The sequence below is a fragment of the Mangifera indica genome, chromosome 18 (genome assembly GCF_011075055.1).
Source record: "Mangifera indica cultivar Alphonso chromosome 18, CATAS_Mindica_2.1, whole genome shotgun sequence".
NCBI lineage: Eukaryota > Viridiplantae > Streptophyta > Magnoliopsida > Sapindales > Anacardiaceae > Mangifera > Mangifera indica.
In genome coordinates, this window is record NC_058154.1 from 1,266,632 (window position 1) to 1,286,491 (window position 19,860).

The 19,860-nt window shown below is 33.1% G+C and overlaps 3 protein-coding genes across 5 annotated transcripts in view; all 3 read left to right on the forward strand.

The window, feature by feature from the left end:
• Window positions 1-19,860, forward strand: part of LOC123202074 (alsin-like) — a 26,834-nt gene continuing 6,974 nt past the window's right edge. The window contains exons 1-6 of the mRNA XM_044617797.1: window positions 1-304; window positions 500-573; window positions 671-743; window positions 811-942; window positions 1,030-1,263; window positions 1,979-2,022. Coding sequence (XP_044473732.1) covers window positions 70-304; window positions 500-573; window positions 671-743; window positions 811-942; window positions 1,030-1,263; window positions 1,979-2,022 — 792 coding nt within the window. The 5' untranslated portion in view covers window positions 1-69. The remainder of the gene's footprint in view (window positions 305-499; window positions 574-670; window positions 744-810; window positions 943-1,029; window positions 1,264-1,978; window positions 2,023-19,860) is intronic.
• The window catches only part of LOC123202076 (tropinone reductase homolog), an 18,458-nt gene continuing 1,112 nt past the window's right edge, over window positions 2,515-19,860 (forward strand). Inside the window, exons 1-3 of one of the 2 annotated variants that reach the window (XM_044617800.1) lie at window positions 2,515-2,529; window positions 18,857-19,034; window positions 19,111-19,318. In XM_044617800.1, the coding sequence (XP_044473735.1) occupies window positions 18,958-19,034; window positions 19,111-19,318 (285 nt within the window). In that variant the 5' untranslated portion in view covers window positions 2,515-2,529; window positions 18,857-18,957. Of the gene's footprint in view, window positions 2,530-18,856; window positions 19,035-19,110; window positions 19,319-19,860 lie in introns of those variants that run through there. The other variant, XR_006498915.1, reaches the window with a different exon arrangement.
• LOC123202075 (tropinone reductase homolog) lies at window positions 5,148-7,391 on the forward strand. Of its 2 annotated transcripts, XR_006498914.1 has the most exons (6): window positions 5,148-5,417; window positions 5,494-5,701; window positions 6,488-6,704; window positions 6,773-6,885; window positions 6,977-7,239; window positions 7,274-7,391. XR_006498914.1 is itself a non-coding variant. In XM_044617799.1 (5 exons), the coding sequence occupies exons 1-5, from the start codon at window positions 5,341-5,343 to the stop codon at window positions 7,151-7,153; spliced, it is 792 nt and encodes a 263-aa protein (XP_044473734.1). In that variant the 5' UTR covers window positions 5,149-5,340; the 3' UTR covers window positions 7,154-7,391. The 2 variants fall into 2 exon arrangements, 1 of the variants encoding a protein (XP_044473734.1); XM_044617799.1 differs by having other exon boundaries at window positions 5,149-5,417; window positions 6,977-7,391.

A 19,860-nucleotide genomic window follows, 5' to 3' on the forward strand; every position in this document is an offset into this window, starting at 1 on the left:
TTTTGTTTACCATTTTATTCAGTTCTTTTTTCAGAACGCAAATCTTCGGACCTCAAGCTCAGTGTAAAAATGGAGAATAATGGATATAAGGGAGAAGAGGATGTGAAAATGGAGAAATGTAAAGAGACAGTTGTGTATATGTGCGGCTATTTACCGGGAATTTCGCCTGACAAATCGCCGATTCTTTCTCCGATTCGGGTCCGGTTACATGGCGATGATGCATGGAAGGATGTTTGTGGAGGTGGCTGCGGATTTGCTATTGCCATTTCAAGTAAACAAATTTCAGTTCGTGTTAACTTCTCTGGTTCTAATTCTCTACTCAAGTTTGATCGAGTGATTCAATTGATTCGTTTTTATCTTCTTCATATGTTAAAATTCAGCTTTTTTCTTATGTTTTCCCTTCTTTGAAGTAATTCATTTTCGGTTTAAAATAATTATATTCTTTGGTTGTTTTGAATTATAAGGTAATTAATTTGGACAGTTTAATTGTTGAAATTAGAGCGTGGAAAGCTGATATCTTGGGGTTCAACAAATGATGAAGGTCAAAGTTATCTGACTTCAGGAAAGCATGGGGTAATGGAAATGCAGTAATTTCTGATATGCAAAATTATTTTTTGTACTTTGTATAACAATTGATTTAGCGTCCTGTTTCTGCCGCCCAATTATCAAGGAAACACCGGAACCTTTTCTTCTTCCAACTAAAGCTTCAGTTGTGCATGCTGCTGCTGGCTGGGACCCTTTTGGTGGGTTTCATCTACTTTAAAATATTATTCTCTATAGCTTTTGTTTTTATGAGTTCTCAATGTACAGATATGGGTGAAGTGTATACATGGGGTTGGAAAGAGTGTGTTCCCTCGGCTAGAGTTCCTCTTTTTTTAACTACCGGCGGAATTTCTCAGAAGGATGTGATAGGGAAACAAAGTGGTTCACTTACTGGGCAAGGTAAATTCTTGAAATACAATGCATCGAGGAATGTAAAACTGGGAGCTCTCATTGTTTAAAACTAATGTAGATCAAAAGTTTTAACAGTTAACTCAGGGTCGCTAGTTTCAAACGTAAATGGTGGGACACCAACTCATTCTGACAACAAAAGGGCTGGGGAAGAAGTTGTAAAGAGGAGAAAAACATCATCTCCTAGAGAAGAATCTGAAAACTCGGGCTGCGATGATTTTTTTAGTCTGTCCCCTTCTCCTGTAACTCTGAATCCTGGCGTGAATATCACAATGGTTGCTGCTGGTGGGCAACACACATTAGTATTATCAGGTAAATCAACTATATCTTGGGTCAGCACTGCACGGACACTTATGATTTTTAGGTGAAGTCTGTCTTTTCTTTGTGGTCACCCTGAGTAGTTTTGTAGGTTGTAGAAGTTGAAAGCCTTTGAAAGATTTTTGATGTAAAGCAACACACCTGATGCTTCATATTTTTAACCGAAGTTTTAGATATGGGACAGGTGTGGGGGTTGGGGCTAGGCAGGCCAAGGACAGCTAGGTTTGGGTTCCCGGATAAAAATGGTGTCAACTCCTCATCTTATACCTTGCATTGAGTCTGCTACTTCTGGAAAAGATAGATCATTAATTAGTAGTCAAGGAAGCATGGACTCATCAGCACAAGTTTTAAAGGTCACTGGAACTTATGTGAAAGGAATTGCTTGTGGAGGTCGTCATAGTGCTCTAATAACAGGTCAGCATTTGATGGCTAACTTTTTAGTCCTCTTATTGTTAAAATGTTTCTGAGGTTCTTCAAAGAGATTGAAGAAGATTCACTGTATTAGCATAGTTTATGTACTGTTTATGCAGATGCCCTTATCTCATAGATTGCCACATCAATTTACTACGACTTTTGGTTCATTTTTTTCCCCCTTTGGGGGGAAATTTTAGCTGATTATACTGAGATAATGGATATGGTGAAGGTATTAATGTGTTCTTGGTGAAATTATTTTAACTTCAACAATTCGTTCGCATGTTTTACTTTGCAGATACTGGAGCTCTACTTACATTTGGCTGGGGACTATATGGACAGGTGAGATATATATAATTTTAGTTCGTTGTCTTGCATTGAGTGATTTGTGGCACCTGATTTGCAATAAATAACTCTAAGCCCCTGTTGCTACAAACTCCTGGGTTGAGTTCTTGACAGAGCTCAATTCCTGAATATGATTATATAAAGTATTTGTAGTCACTAGCACCACAACCTGTGGTAGACCTTTTCCCAGGCTCCAGTAGAGGTGATATCAAGGGTAAATTGGCCTCTCAGAAAGGGAAAATATTGGACTTTATGTCATCCAACAATTTGTCTGAAGAGGCACTTTTCGTTTGGTTCTGAACTTGGGCTTGTGCATTTGCTTGTTAGAGAAGCTAGTTCTTGTTGCTATAGCATCAAGAATTTGAGTTTTATTGCTAAAACATTGTCTCTCATGGTTTCCCTTTGATCCAGTGTGGGCAAGGGAGCACAAATGATCTGTTGAGACCAACTTCTGTGTCTTCTTTAACTGGCATTCAGTTGGGGACTGGTGCTGACCAAGCTGAGGTAAATGTCAAATGCTATGATATGTAAATTTCATTTGCCTTTTTTCAACTAAAACCCATCTATGAGATGCAGATAGATAATTGCTGGTACAACTTGTACCTCTATGCAATTTCCTGTGCCATAATAATGTGCTTAAAAAATTACACTTTAATACTTAATCAACACATAATTTATGTCACATTGAATAATAACTATAATAATCATGAAATGGTAGATATGCCCTTGAGGAGGAATTTTTTTAATTAAATAATCATGAAATTATTTTTCTTATTAAATAAATAATTTAACTTCTACTAAAACATTGTTGTTTTGTTTTTCAACAAAACAATGTCCTCTTGCTACAATATGTTTTTTTTAAATGGTATTATGTCGGCTTGCACCTAACCTTTAGTTTCTGGGTCAATTTTGATTTTGTAGATGTTTGAAACTAAAACCTCACAGTTTCAGTTCCATAAAAATTAGAACTAAAACCTATCTAATATAGGCTAATTCTAAGTAGAAACCAGAACTCAAATGTTGGGTACTAGATGATTCTAGCTCATCTGAGGTATTTTCTTCACCCATAAATTTAGCCTAAAATTACCTCAACTTTAGTTTTATAGATTTTCTAAATAAGTTTCATAATCCTGAGTAAACATTTAAGAGAAAACTCTAGGTTTTTACTTTACTGTAGAATACTTTGTTAAACTAATTTTGAGCATTAATTTAAGAAAATTGTAATCTATTTGGGATCTAATTCCCTATATTACGAATTGATTTGGTATATAGCAGGATATAGAATTTGGCATTTCGATTTTAGGATGTTAGAGAAAAGTGAATCAACATATTGAATTAGGACACTCAAGATATAAAACTCACAAAACTGACCAATTATAGGTTTCTTCTTTTGTCAGATTGACGGGCCTTATAATTATTAGACCCGAAATGAGCATAATTGCATGTATTAAAATATAAAGTAGACCCCGAAAACTTATTTGGCCATTCTATGTATAAAGGGCCTTCTGTTAGCATCATCTAGTCACTATCCCAATATGAAAATATTTCAATTTCCAAATCAGTTTCTCTAAATTTCCAAGTTAGTTTCATATTACCTTTCCTACAAGATAATAATAATAAAAATGCTGTCCTTTTCCATGATCAATAACAAGGCTTATAAGTCCAAAACCAACGATAGCATTTGCCCCACCACCAGGACCACCACCTCCCAATAATTCATTCTAAAAAACAAATATGTACCTATCCAAGAGATATGGCAGAAGAAAACTTGGTTTATGTATGACCAAGCTAGTCAGTGGTGGAACAAGAGGCATTGGGTTAATGTGCTCTCTCGGCTGATATTTTAATTCAGTTTTTGTGATATTTTTTCCTTCGAGTTGGTGGGTTTAAATTTGAGTACATCTAACAGCTGTGCCATTGTTGAAGAACTAGCAAAATTTGGAGCAATAGTGATGCTATGGGTTTGGTTTATTAATTAAGCTTAGATTGTGCTGGATATTAACTAGTCTTCACACATAAACAATAGACACGGAAGAAATAAATTAAAACAGAAAAATAGAAAAATGGAGTGGACACAATAATTTACACATGCGTGACACTAAGAGTTAACAAAACTAATAGAATATTAGAATTTTTAAAGTAAAACTTCGGGTTCGAACTTCTATCACACTTGTAAAACTTTAACTTATTTAGTATAATGATTGTAGACATGATCATTATACCCAAGGTTTACCCAATAAATGCAGACAAGGTTTTCAATTATCAAAAAAAATAAAATAAAAATAGTTTGTACATGTTTTGGTTAAGTTAAACATTGTCCATCTTTAGCAAATATAATACACAAAGTATACTAACTGTCAATTACAACCTGAAATTAACACTTAAGCAAACACCATTTATTCACCCAATTTTTAAAACTCTCCTACAGACAACTGCTTATTCTTTGATCTAATACACTTCAAGCATCATATTCGATCTTTATGGTTGATCCTCCAACTTTGAACATCGCCCATCCATCACCATCCTTTTTTTCATCTCCTTCAATGCCCATCTTTTCCCTCACTCTCAGAACAGCCTAGCCAGAAATTTTCATTTTCATTTTATTTTCCATCATGAAAGGGGAACACAACCAGTTGGGTTGGACCCACCCACCAATTTGGCTCCGGACTCAGGGAAAGCGAACATATGGGAGGATGACATGGTGGCGGCGACTACGGATGGAGGAATGGATAAGTGTTAGCGGTTTTGGTGGTGGGTTTTCTCAACTCGCTTCGGATTCGGTTCATTATGACCCGTGGATTTTGTTTGATTGACAGATTTGATTCTGTCCAAGTCTTCCACTTTTGGTATAAAGTTTTGCATGAATCCATCAAACAGTTACGTAAATATGACTGAAACTGCAAAATTAGCAGATTCATCAAAACTGGAATCCATCAAAATTACCAATGCAATTAGACGAACAAATCACATTTATGAGAGGTGAATTGGTAATTTAAATTCATCATATAATTTATATTAAAGGGTTTTTTTGTCATTATATTTAAGAAGGGTAATGTCCCTTTTTTAATCATGGATGGACAGAAGTCACTAACTGTATTGTACTGCATTTTAACGTTTTTGACAGCTCATGTGTTGTATCGTACTGCATTTTTCACGTGACAACTCCACGTTTTTTCAAAATTATTTTGCCATTTTAGTCTTACTGTGTCGGCAGATTGATGTTGTATTAACTGTCAGATCAGCCTCCTACGTTTAACTACTATCATTTCTCACATAGAATTTGGGAGAAATTTGCAATAACAATTGAAAGAAAAAATGTCGGAAGTCAGAAAGCAAAGATGGTCACTTGAGGGTATGACCGCCCTTGTCACCGGTGGAACCAGAGGCATCGGGTTAGTGTTCCCTTCACTGTTAATCCTGAATGTTTACGTTAATTCTATCTAATATTGAACGTTTTTGCTACACCAGATATGCTATAGTAGAGGAATTAGCTGGATTTGGCGCAACAGTGCACACATGTTCACGTAACCAAATGGAGCTCGATGACAGAATTCAAGAATGGAAGAATAAGGGTCTAAAAGTAAGCGGCTCAGTTTGTGACGTCAAAGTTCGAACTGAGAGGGAGAAGCTGATGGAAACTGTCTCTTCAATATTTGATGGCAAGCTCAATATCCTTGTAAGTTTTAGCAACATAACATTTAGAGATAACAATTTCGAAATGAATTTAAGATTCTAGATTTGTCCTAACCTTAGCAGAAAGAGAGTTCCAATAGAACTAGAAAAATGATGGGAACGAAAAATATTTCTATAACCAGAGGCAAGAATATATATATTCTTTTTTTGTCTTGTCCTATTCCATCTTGTTCATGTCCTTTTTATATTAATATATTTACTTAAAATATTAATATATCTTTATAGTTTTAAATTATTTATATTTTTTAAATTTATTTATGTTTTATATTATACATACTAAAGTGGTTATCATATGTTATTTGTAATATTTGAAATAATAGATTGGATTTATGGTGTTTATGTTAATGTTTAGAAAGAGATTTTTTCTAGAGAGTTGAAGATAGAGAATTCTTGTAGTAGTGTTTAGAGAAGGAGGATTTTTTTCCATAAATAGATAACATGGAGTCTTTATCATTCATGTAATAGAGATGAAGATTAATATCTCTTATAAAGATAAAAATGGAAAATAGGGCATTCGGTCCAATTTCTCCCCTCCTCTCTCCTCCCTTAACACTTGTAACCTGCTACTATATGCTACTATATGTGGCAGCCAAGGCTTTGGCACCTGAAAGATCAACCGATGAAACAAAAAATATTATAAATTATGTAGCGTCTTAATCTCCCAAACAATTAGAAGTTCAATTAAAAATTTCTATAATAAACAGTAAAAATTGTGTAAAAGAATTATTAAAAGGTCACGAGATTTTTCCGTAAATGATCACTTTGTTAGGTGAACAATGCCGGAACTAGTATAGTTAAGGAAGTCACAGAATTCACAGCAGAGGATTTCTCGACTTTAATGGGTACCAATTTCGAGTCTGCTTACCATCTGTCTCAACTTTCGCACCCCCTCCTAAAAGAATCGAAAAATGGAAGCATTGTGTTCAACTCCTCAGTCGCAGGCGTAACTGGTTTACCGTCATGCTCCATCTATGCATCAACTAAAGGTTGGCACAGTTCTTTTTCTTCTTATTTCTTATTCCTGTTGGAAAGTTACTAAATTTTTTCTCTTCAGGAGCGATGAATCAAGTGACAAAGAACTTGGCGTGCGAGTGGGCAAAGGACAATATTCGTGTAAATGCAGTTGCACCAGCGGTGATCAAAACCTCACTGGTCGATGCTACAGGAGTATGTATATATTTATACTACCCTCTTTGTTGCCATTTGAATATACACATTTAATATGCTTATATTAACTGTAAATTTTGTGTTCAACCAGGAAAATCCCGTAGCCAAGGAACTTGTAAGTCGAATAATATCTCGTACTCCCATCTCGCGTGCGGGAGAGCCTGAGGAGGTTTCAGCGGTGGTTGCATTCCTGTGCTTACCAGCGGCTTCATATATCACTGGCCAAGTTTATTGCGTTGATGGAGGATACACTGTCAATGGGTTCTAGTCTCTGCTTAGCCCCAGTAATTGGCTGGACCCGATCTATCCACCAAGCTCTGTTAGTTCAATTTGAACTGTAAGGCCTGCGACGGGTTTGAAACCTTGTCATTATTGTTCTGTCCTTTCCTCTGATTAAATACTGTCATGTTATTGTCCACGGGTGATGTGTTGATGTGTGCAATGGTATTTCTGAAAGTAACACTATAGTTGATGGTTCAAATCTAATGTTGTTGAAAGTTTCTGCAGAATTGGTTTTTCTTTTCTTATGAAGAGCCTAGTTCTTAATGGTATTTCCGAGACAGGTGGGGAGATGACCCAGTAGAAAAACAATTTGACATTAAAATAAAGTGTTTACAAATTAATGGAAGAGATGAAAAACAAAATAAAGATCACTTATACCCTATTCAGAAAGTCAATGGATTCCATTAAGCCATTTATGCCCACACACCAACAGAATGAAAGGGTTAAAAAAAACATAGAAAAATGATAGAAAATGGGTCAACATTGTTAGCTCGGTCTAGTATACTTCTAAAATTCTGGTGGCTTGCGTTTCAAGAATCAGTTGTCTTGATTTATACATACATTCCCATGTCTTGGGCTTTTTATCCCCATTTCTATTGCCATTCAAAAAGAAACTCAAGTGCTCATCCTTTAAAATATTTGGATGCACTGCCTTTCATTATCTTATACCCTATCATAAAAACAAATTCAGTTTCCATACAAAGAAGTGTGTTTGTAAGCTATAACACAGCCTTACCATAACCTAGTAATATCTCCTCATCAATTCCAACATTACCTCACAACAATTTAGACACATTCCAAGCAGCTACTCAACTAGATTCCCAACTAGATATGAACATGTCCACTTAACTTTCCCCTTAAAACATGAAGCCAATATATGTCACATGCTCATAAGACCTAAAGCAAGAAACCTTCCTAAACCAAAGTAGTGCATCACATCAACGGTAACCAAAAATTTATCACCCTTCTACCTAAATACGTGTACCATTAGCACCAAAACACTAAAATCATAAGCCGCCTCTATCACTGAAGCTTTATTAAACCTTAATTGGAAACGAGCAATGAAAGCTAAATTTGATGTTCTTATGGCTAATAATACTTGGTCTCTGATGCCCTAAAAAGATGGAAGGAATGTAGTATGAAGTAAGTGGATGTTCAAAGTTAAATACAACCCAAATGGAACTTTCCAAGGATATAAAGCTAAATTAGTTACCAAGGGATTTCAACACCTGGTAGGAGCTATTTTGAAAATCAGTTTTGTAGTTATGTACACCAAATTCAAGATGATTATAAGTCTTGTGGTTAGCTATAATTAGGAGATTAGACAGGTTAATGTAAACAATGTCTTCCTTAATGATGATCTAGCTAAACTAGAGGGTTTGTAAACAAGTGTTCATTAGCCAACCAGAAGGTTTCTTCTGCAGTAGCAATAGTGGCAAGTATGTATTTTAGTTACACAAGACTTTTTATGATCTCAAACAAGCTCCCAAAGCTTGGTTTAAGAAACTTATGCCAACTTTAATTAGTTGGGAGGTTTATTGCCTTAGTGGCTAACACAAGTCTCTTTGTACACACAGTTGATTAGATGATAGTTGATGTCCTGGTATATGTAGATAACATTCTTTTTACTGAAAAAAAAGATCCTTATTGACAATATTATAACCCAACTAAACAACCAGTTTGAACTAAAAACTCTAGGGCATTTGCACTAGTTTCTTGGTTTTGAAGTGGCTAAATGTTAGTAACTTAAGGTTATTTGTGTCTTTTAATATAATCCAAGTCAGCATAACTATTTTGTTAGTTTTTGTTTTTGTTTAAAATAGATAATGATCCATATTTTATGGAACTTTTACTAATACAAGTATGGTTTGTCTTACTTCTTGGCATGTGAACTTGTACTTTGATGTATATAAATGACTTTATTTGAGAATGAAAACTGATCTTTTTTTTCTCACTTAGCTCTCTGTTTTCTCCTGGAAAAACAACCTTAGAAATCTATTTTACATCATCTTTTCATCCGAAAATGGTTAATCTTTTGGTCTAGCTAACTGTTTCCAAGTTCTGCAACATGGTATCAAAGCAACTATGATCTTAGTGGAGCTGTGTCATTTCAAATCAAAACTTATCAGCAAAAAAAAAAAAAAAAAAGGCTTTCTTTAGTCAAGTAAATGGCTTCATCCTCATCTTCCTTATCACCTATTGTTTATAATGGTGAAAATTATCACATTTGGGCAATTACAATGAAAGCTTTCTTAAAAGGTGTAAGTCTCTGGCAGTATATTGAGGAAGAGAAAACACCACCTCCATCAGGGCCCAATCCTACTTTGAATCAAATAAGGATGCATGAAAAAGAAGTTACCAAAGGTCCAAGAGCCCTATCCATCATCCACCAAGGAGTAACTAATGTTGTTTTCACCAAAATTGTAGCTTGCGAAACTGCTAAAGAAGCTTGGGACAGACTTAAAGAAGATTCCTAGGGCAATGAAAGATCAAGGCAAATGTTTGCTCTAAACTTAAGGAGAGAATTTGAAGTCTTAAAGATGAAGGAAACAAAAACTATTATTGAATACACTGACCGAATCATAAAGGTAGTGAATCAGATTAGGCTGATGGGTGAGAAATTATCAGACATGAGGATAGTAGAGAAAGTCCTTGTAAGCATTGTTGAAAGGTATGAGGCAAAGATATCCTCATTAGAGGATTCAAAAGACTTTTCAGAATTGACTCTTTCAGAAGTAGTAAATGTTTTAAAAGCTCAAGATCAAAGGAAAGCATTGAGGCATGAAGATGCAATTGAAAGAGCTTTTAATGTGAAGCTTAATGAGAAGCAACCTGATAGTAGCTTAGGCAAGAAACATCATGTGGAAAAGAGAGAAAAATGGAAACAAATGAGTGAAGGACAGAGAAATAGTGAGAAGAATGGGAGATATCCTTTATGTATATACTGCAAAAAGAAAGGCCATTCACAAAATCATTGTTGGTTCAGACCCAATGTAAGGTGTAGAATCTGTAACCAGTTAGGCCATGGTACGTGCTGTCGTTGACACCCAAATTAAATCCTAAATTCCTGCAACAAAAATATAGTAAAAGAAAGTAGGGATCGTTCCCTCGAAGAGCTTTAATTAGTATGTCATCACAAATAAATCGAAATAAAGAAATAAAAGGGGGGTTTTGAAGTGAATGCAAATTATAATGAAAAACAATAAATAAAAATTCAGTAAAATATTCTAAAAGGAATAAATCAATTTAACAAACCTTGGTCTTCAGTCACATCCACCATTGGAACTACGATTGATCATCGAAATCAAAAATATCAAATTAATTATTCAAATATTCGTTGTGGTATTAAATTAACATGTCCTTCCTTATGATTAGTTAACCAAAAATATGTATTTCAATTAACCCTTATTGATTAATAATTTGGATACGATCTCTAATTTAATTAAACAATAACATTACGAATTAGAAAGACCAACGAAGCAAGACAACATAATCGTACGACGTTGTATTTAATCCAGTTGATTATTTTCCTAGGATTTATAGTTTCTGACGTAGCAAACGATAAACCTAGTTGCTACTTCGATTAGATGGATTGAACAATTACGGATTCAACACCTAAACTAGCAATAGATTATATTAATTGATAAACTAATTGCGCACCTTAGAAATCAATCAACACAATCATGAAAAATAATTCAGAAAAATAATCAATACTCAAATAATTAAAAAGATGCATTAAAGAACAATCTCACAATCATTGTAGTTCCATGGTTTCAGATCCCTTCAACCAAGAAAAATTATTCAGCCACTGTAGACCATGTTTTTCTCTCTAATTCTCTAATTACAATCGTGAATCCTCCTCAACAGAATAAAAATAAACATATATATATTATCTCCCTACTAAAAATCTGGAAATTAAAAGTCAATCCTAATCTTCTAATCCAATCAAGCAAAGTGATACATATCTTCCCAAAAAGAAAGGAAAAGATATGTATATTTAATGTATATCCTTCCTCCAAAAATATTCTTCCTTATACATCTTAATTAATCCTCTTTTCCAACTAGTAAACATCAAAATGCATATTCCTCCCCCCGTGAACATTTACAGAAGCATCCCAATTAGAGTCTATGCATGACTAAACAAAACCTTGCTTTAAATTAAACTTTTTTCTTCAGCTATCCTAATGTCTTTAGCAAGACTTTGGTTCAACCATTTTACCACGTAGGAATTTCAGCCAAATCTAACCCAAAATAAGACCATTTACACCCATAAAGAAGCAACATTAAAAAGCTCTGATGGGAATTTCGTTTAACACTACTGTCGATTTCTTGAAAAACTGTGTTAAAATAATCAGAGCTTCCAAAGTCATGGAAAACAGTGTGATATTTATTGATAATATATAAAGAATGTGTTAGTTCCTTGGGAAATTAATAAACATAGGCGCAAAATTAAACCTTTTTTAGCAAAATTTTAGTAATTTTATCTTTTTAAGTAAATTGTAACTTTCATTTCAACAATACCCTTCACCTTATTTCTTTGTATTTAGAGTAGGGTTTTTACTAGAGAATCTTATTTTTAAATATACAGATTAATTTTAAATTAATTTTTGTGTAATTATTGATATTTACGGATTGAAAACAGATGAATAATTTCTAATGTAAAGATTGAACATAATTACACAGAATGTGTGTGGGTAAGAAAAGAAGCATGCAGATGTGAAATGGTGCGAAAATATGCGAAAAGGTACACATTTTTCAAAAGGGTGTGAAAATGTATGAAAAAGTGTGTATTTTTCGAAAGGGTATGAAAATGTGCAAAAGGATGTGCGTTTTTTCAAAAGGATGCGAAAATGTGTAAAAAGGTGTGCATTTTTTTTAAAATGGTGTAAAATTGTACGAGAGGGTGCACGTTTTTTCGAAAGGATGGGAAAATATGCGAAAGGGTGAGCATTTTTTCAAAAAGGTGTGAAACTATGCGAAAAGGTGCACATTTTTACAAAAGGGTGCAAAAATGTGCGAAATGATGCACTTTTTTTCTAAAGAGTGCAAAACCATGCTAAAGGATCTGCGTGTTTCTAAAAGGGTGTGAGCGAGTACGAAATGGTATATGCAGGTGTGAAAGGATACCCACATATGTGAAATGTGTAGATACAAAAAAATGCATACAAGTGTGAAAAGGTGCATACAAATATAAAAAAGTGCTTGTATAAATATATTATATTATATAATAAATAATATATTTTATCATTATATAATATAATAAATAATTTATTTTTTATATATTATAATAATATTATATATTTTATATATATATAACGGTTGCGTCGCAACCCTCCACATATATATATATATATATATATATATATATATATATATATATATATATATATATATATATATATATATATATATATATATATATACACGCACATCTTTTCACATTTGTATGCACTCTTTTGCACTTGTATGCATTTTTTCGCATCCACATACGCCCTTTCACATTCATGCATACCATTTCATACTCGCGCACACTCTTTCACATCCACGAGCACCCTTTCGTATTCGTGGGCACCCTTTCAAAAAAATGTGCACCACTTCGCATATTTTTGCACCTATTCGTAAAAATGCACACCCTTTCGCGCCCTTTTAAAAAAACGTGCACCCTTTCGCAATCTTTTGAAAAGCACGCACCCTTCCGCACATTTGCACACCCTTTCCAAAAAATGTGCATCCTCTCACACATTTTTGCACCCTTTCAAAAAAAACACACACCCTTTCACATCTGTGTGCACATTTTCTCACCCAGACGCACTCTGTGTAGTTATGTTTATTATTTCGTAAAGATACGTAAATATCAACCATTACATAAGAAATTATTAATCTGTTTTCGATCTATAAATATCAACAATTACACAAAAATTAATCTGTATATTTATAAAGAAGATTTTCTAGTAAAAACCTACTCTAAATACAAATTGCACACCCTTTCAAAAAACGTGTACCCTTTCGCATATTTTCGCATCCTTTCGTAAAAATGTGGACCCTTTCAAAAAAAAGTCCACCCTTTCACACAGTTTTGCACCCTTTCTAAAAAACATGCCCCCTTCCGCACAGTTTCACACCCTTTCGAAAAAACATTCACCCGTTCACACATTTTCGCATCCTTTTGAAAAAACGCGCACCCTTTCACATTCGCGTGCACCTTTCTCACCCACACGCACTCTGTGTAGTTATGTTCATCATTTCGTAAAGATACGTAAATATCAATCTTTACATTAGAAATTATTAATTTGTTTTCGATCCGTAAATATTAATAATTACAATAAAATTAATTTAAAATTAATCTGTATATTCAAAAAGAAGATTTCCAGTGAAAACCTTCTTTGAATACGAAGAAATAAGGTGAAGGTTATTGTTAAAATAAAAATTATAATTTGCTTAAAAATGTAAAATTACTAAAATTTTATCGAAAAAGGTTTACGTGCTTAATTTAGTTTCTATTTTTATTAATTTCCCTAGTTCCTCCCCGCAGGATAACCAACAGGCAAGGAAATTGAAGCACTCTTCCATGTTTTATAATATCCTGGAGCTGTCATTTTCTATACACTGTATATCTGGTGGATCCAAGAATGACCATGTAGATGGAAGATGTTCAAACTTAGGTTAATCAATTATCTATTATATTCTTAGTTTATTACTTATTATTGTTGTTTTTTTTTTTTTCAAAGAAATCTATATATAGACAAAGAACAACGGACCTGTAGAAGACGTTATGGGAACAAACTAAGCTCACCACACCTGATGGAAAGATAGCAAGAGCAAGCAACGATTGGTGCCACTACTCAAAGAGACTATACAAAGGGATGTTTCTTGTGAAAGTCTATCAGAGTTCTGACGATGATAAAGTTAGGGAAAAAAAAAAAAAACCGTACAAGAACTAATAATCAAAAAAGGCAAAAGAGGACCTAAGCCGGCTTCTCATGCTCAAACTATCCAAAAAATCAATTACAACATAATGCATAGCAAAGACAACTAAGAAAAGGTTAATAACCACGTCATTGGCATTGCTAAGACAAAATGAGGACACTTGAAGAACAGGCAGATGATAGGAACTGGGATTGGTCTGAAACACGAGATTAAGGCCTTGTGCTCATTTCTAATACAAAACAATCATATATATAGTTGAGAAATCCTGAGTATAACAAGTATCTAATAATAATAATATTTTAATAATAAATTCTAGTTCCAAACAAAGAAGAAAAACAAATGAAATTAGAATCCAGTCATATTTAATAAAACAACTTAGGAACCGACTCTAATTTAGAAAAAAAACTAAAATTAGCTAGGAACCCTCTATAAACCATATAAAATTTTCATTTATAACCATATGCACAGTCGTATATCTCATTATGCACAGTTGTACACCACTTCAAAATTTTATGCGAGCACGTTATTCACTACTCTGGCATGGTATTAGACGAACAGGTGTACACCCTTTATATGCAACCATTCATTTGCTTAAAAATTACACTTTAATACTTAATCAACACATAATTTATGTCACACTGAATAATAACTATAATAATCATGAAATGGTAGATATGCCCTTGAGGAGGAATTTTTTTAATTAAATAATCATGAAATTATTTTTTTTATTAAATAAATAATTTAACTTCTACTAAAACGTCGTTGTTTTGTTTTTCAACAAAACAATGTCCTCTTGCTACAATATGTTTTTTTTAAATGGTATCATGTCAACTTGCACCTAACCTTTAGTTTCTAGAACAATTTTTATTTTTAAGACGTTGGAAACTAAAACCTTACAGTTTCAGTTCCACAAAAATTAGAACTGAAACTTATCTAATATAGGCTGATTCTAAGCAGAAACCAGAACCCAAATGTTGGGTACTAGATGATTCTAGCTCATTTGGGGTATTTTCTTCAGCCATAAATTTAGCCTAAAATTACCTCAACTTTAGTTTTATAGATTTTCTAAATAAGTTTCATAATCCTAAGTAAACATTTAAGAGAAAACTCTAGGTTTTTACTTTACCGTAGAAGACTTTGTTAAACTAATTTTGAGCATTAATTTAAGAAAATTGAAATCTATTTGGGATCTAATTCCCTATATTACGAATTGATTTGGTATATAGCCGGATATAGAATTTGGCGTTTCGATTTTAGGATGTTAGAGAAAAGTGAATCAACATATTGAATTAGGGCACTCAAGATATAAAACTCACAAAACTGGCCAATTATAGGTTTCTTCTTTTGTCAAATTGGCGAGCCTTATAATTAATAGACCCGAAATGAGCATAATTGTATGTATTAAAATATAAAGTAGACCCCGAAAACTTATTGGGCCATTCTATATATAAAAGGTCTTCTGTTAACATCATCTAGTCACAATCTCAATATGAAAATATTTTAATTTCCAAATCAGTTTCTCTAAAATTCCAAGTTAGTTTCATATTACCTTTCCTACAAGATAATAACAATGAAAATGCTGTCCTTTTCCATGATCAATAACAAGGCTTGTAAGTCCAAAACCAATGATATCATTTGCCCTACCACCAGGACCACCACCCCCCAATAATTCATTCTAAAAAACAAATATATCTCTATCCAAGAGATAAGGCAGAAGAAAACTTGGTTTATGTATGACCAAGCTAGTCAGTGGTGGAACAAGAGGCATTGGGTTAATGTGCTCTCTCGGCTGATATTTTAATTCAGTTTTTGTGATATTTTTTCCTTCGAGTTGGTGGGTTTAAATTTGAGTACATCTAACAGCTATGCCATTGTTGAAGAACTAGCAAAATTTGGAGCAGTAGTGATGATATGGGTTTGGTTTATTAATTAAGCTAAGATTGTGTTGGATATTAACTAGTCTTCACACATAAACAATAGACACAGAAGAAATAAATTAAAACAGAAAAATAGGAAAATGGATGGACACAATAATTTACATATGCATGACATCAAGAGTTAGCAAAATTAATGGAGTATTAAAATTTTTAAGGTAAAAATCTGAATTCAAACCTCTATCACATTTATAAAATTTTGATTTATTTACTATAATAGTTATAGGTATGATCACTATGCCTAAAATTTACCCAATAAATACAGACAATGTTTTTTATTATCAAAAAAAAAAAAATTTTATACATGTTTTGGGTAAGTTAAACATAGTCCATCTTTAGCAAATATAATACACAAAATATACTAACTGTCAATTACAACCTGAAATTAACACTTAAAAAACACCATTTATTCACCCAATTTTTAAAACTCTCCTACATACAACTGCTTATTCTTTGATCTAATACACTTCAAGCATCATATTCGATTTTTATGGTTGATCCTCCAACTTTGACCTTGAAATCCCACTAAGCTATATTAACATATTTGTATTTAGAGTTTGATTCAAATCGAACAGAGTTTGATTCAAATCGAACAGAGTTTGAACTCTCCTAAACTCTAGCTCGACTCATTTTAATGAAGTCAAGCTCGAGCTCTTGCCGAATTCATTCCAAAAGTGTTTAAGTTTGATTCGTTTGATAGGAGTTTGATTAAAGTTTAAATTTGAATCTAATTTTGAACTAAATTTAATACTAAAATAATATTATTTTGTTATATATGGGCTAAAACGATGTTATTTTAATAGTTTTGAATCAAATTTTTTAGACTCGTGAGATTTATAAATTGAACAATCTTAAAGTTTAAAATCAAACTCGAATCTAACCTTATATACATCCCATGATATAAACAAATAGGATAACTTACAAGATGAATACTAGAGACAAACAAGAGAGAAATTGCGTAACGCAATTACACTAAATAAAAAATAATAATAACAATAATAACCTAAGGAAATGACACTAAAAAATCAATACATAAAAGAGAAATTATAGGCTAATTGATTGGAAAACCCAAAATTCTACCCATGAGCCGTTAACGTCAGTTTAATCTGTGAGTGAAAAGGGTATTTAAGTAAATTTGATCATCTTAATTTAAACGTTATCTTAATAAATGCTGGCGGCTGAAAAGTTTCTGCATCTTTATCTGTTCTTTCCAGCTTTCACTCATTCTTCAAAGACCACTGACTCATTTTCTCTCTCTCCTTCATTGAACATCGTCCATCCATCACCATCCTTTTTTTCATCTCCTTCAATGCCCATCTTTTCCCTCACTCTCAGAACAGCCTAGCCAGAAATTTTCATTTTCATTATCATTTTCGTCTTCATTTTATTTTCCATCATGAAAGGAGAACACAACCAGTTGGGTTGGACCCACCCACCAATTTGGCTCCGGACTCAGGGAAAGCGAAGATATGGGAGGATGACATGGTGGCGGCGACTACGGATGGAGGAATAGATAAGTGTTAGCGGTTTTGGTGATGGGTTTTCTCGACTCGCTTCGGATTCGGTTCATTATGACCCGTGGATTTTGTTTGATTGACAGACTTGATTCTGTCCAAGTCTTCCACTTTTGGTATAAAGTTTTGCATGAATCCATCAAACAGTTTCGTAAATATGACTGAAACTGCAAAATTAGCAGATTCATCAAAACTGGAATCCATCAAAATTACCAATGCAATTAGACGAACAAACCACATTTATGAGAGGTGAATTGGTAATTTAAATTCAATATATAATTTATATTAAAGGGTATTTTTGTCATTATATTTAAGAAGGGTAATGTCCTTTTTTTAATCTTGGATGGACAGAAGTCATTAACTGTATTGTATTGCATTTTAAAGTTTTTGACAGCTCATGTGTTGTATTGTACTGCATTTTTCACGAGCAACTCCACGTTTTTTTAAAATTATTTTGCGAGATATTAATTAAAATAGGTCATTTATACTTTTTTAGATAAATGTACAATAATTTTATTTTTATAAGCAAATTTTTTTGTAACTCTAAAAATACCCTCCCAACCCTATATACGTAAGTATTGGAAGAAAGATTTGAGTGCGTGGGTGCATGCGGAATACGCACGGAGTGCGTGGGTGCGTGCAGAATGCGCACGGAGTGCGTGAATACGTGCAGAGTGCGTAGTGCGTGCAGTATACACAGTACATGTGCAGTACGTGCACTGTACACAGTGCACGCACCGTACATAATACACAGTGCTTACACAGTATGTGTACAGTGCGTGCACTGCACACGCACTGTACACTATACATATATTTTATATATATATAAAATATTATATTATTATATATATTTATTATATTATAATATTATTATTTATATATATTATATTAAATATTATAATATTTAATATATATATTTATTTATTATATTTTTTTATATTATTTAATATATATATATACATATATATATATATATATATATATATATAAAAGAAACGGTGCATGCACTGCGCGCGTACCCTCACACTTTATTTATATATATTAATCAAGATGCGCGCATTGCTCACGCACTGCACACACTGGGCGCATCGCACGCACTGCGCGCACCGCGCACTCCGCACACACTCACGCACTCAAGTTTTCCTTCCAGCGTCTACGTATACAGGGCTGGGAGGGTATTTTTGGAGTTATAAAAAAATTTGCTTATAAAAATAAAACTACTATACATTTGCATAAAAAATTATAAGCGGAACAAATTTTGCCTATTTTAATTATTATCTCTTATTTTGCCATGTTACTCTTACTGTATCGCAGATTGTTGTCGTATTACCTGTCAGATCAGCCTCCTACATTTAACTACTATCATTTCTCACATAGAATTTGGGAGAAATTTGCAGTAACAATTGAAAGAAAAAATGTCGGAAGTCAGAAAGCAAAGATGGTCACTTGAGGGTATGACCGCCCTTGTCACCGGTGGAACCAGAGGCATCGGGTTAGTGTTCTCTTGGCTGTTAATCCTGAATGTTTATGTTAATTCTATCTAAGACTGAACCTTTTTGCTACATCAGATATGCTATAGTAGAGGAATTAGCTGGATTTGGCGCAACAGTGCACACATGTTCACGTAACCAAACGGAGCTCGATGACAGAATTCAAGAATGGAAGAATAAGGGGCTAAAAGTAAGCGGCTCAGTTTGTGACGTCAAAGTTCGAACTGAGAGGGAAAAGCTGATGGAAACTGTCTCTTCAATATTTGATGGCAAGCTCAATATCCTTGTAAGTTTTAACAACATAACATTTAGGGATAGCAATTTCGAAATGAATTTAAGATTCTAAATTTGTCCTAACCTTAGCAGGAAAAGAGTTTTGATAGAATTAGTAAAATGATGGGAACGAAAAAGATTTCTATAACTGGAGATAAGAATATATATATTCTTTCTGTGTCTTGTTCATTCTACCTTATTTTTATCTTTTTTATATTAATATATTTATTTAAAATATTAATATATCTTTATAATTTTAAATTATTTATATTTTTTAAATTTATTTATATTTTTTATTATACATATTAAAATAGTTATCATATATTATTTATAGTATTTGAAATAATAAATTAATTTTAATTTTAATTAATTTTATTAGTTACTGTGTTTATATTAATGTTTAGAAGGAGGAGATTTTTTCTAGAGAGTTAGAGATTGGAAATTTTTGTAGTAGTATTTAGAGGGAGAAGATTTTTTCCCATGAATAGATAATATGAAATCTTTATCATTTTTATAATAGAGATAAAAATGAAAAATAAGGTATTCGGTCCAATC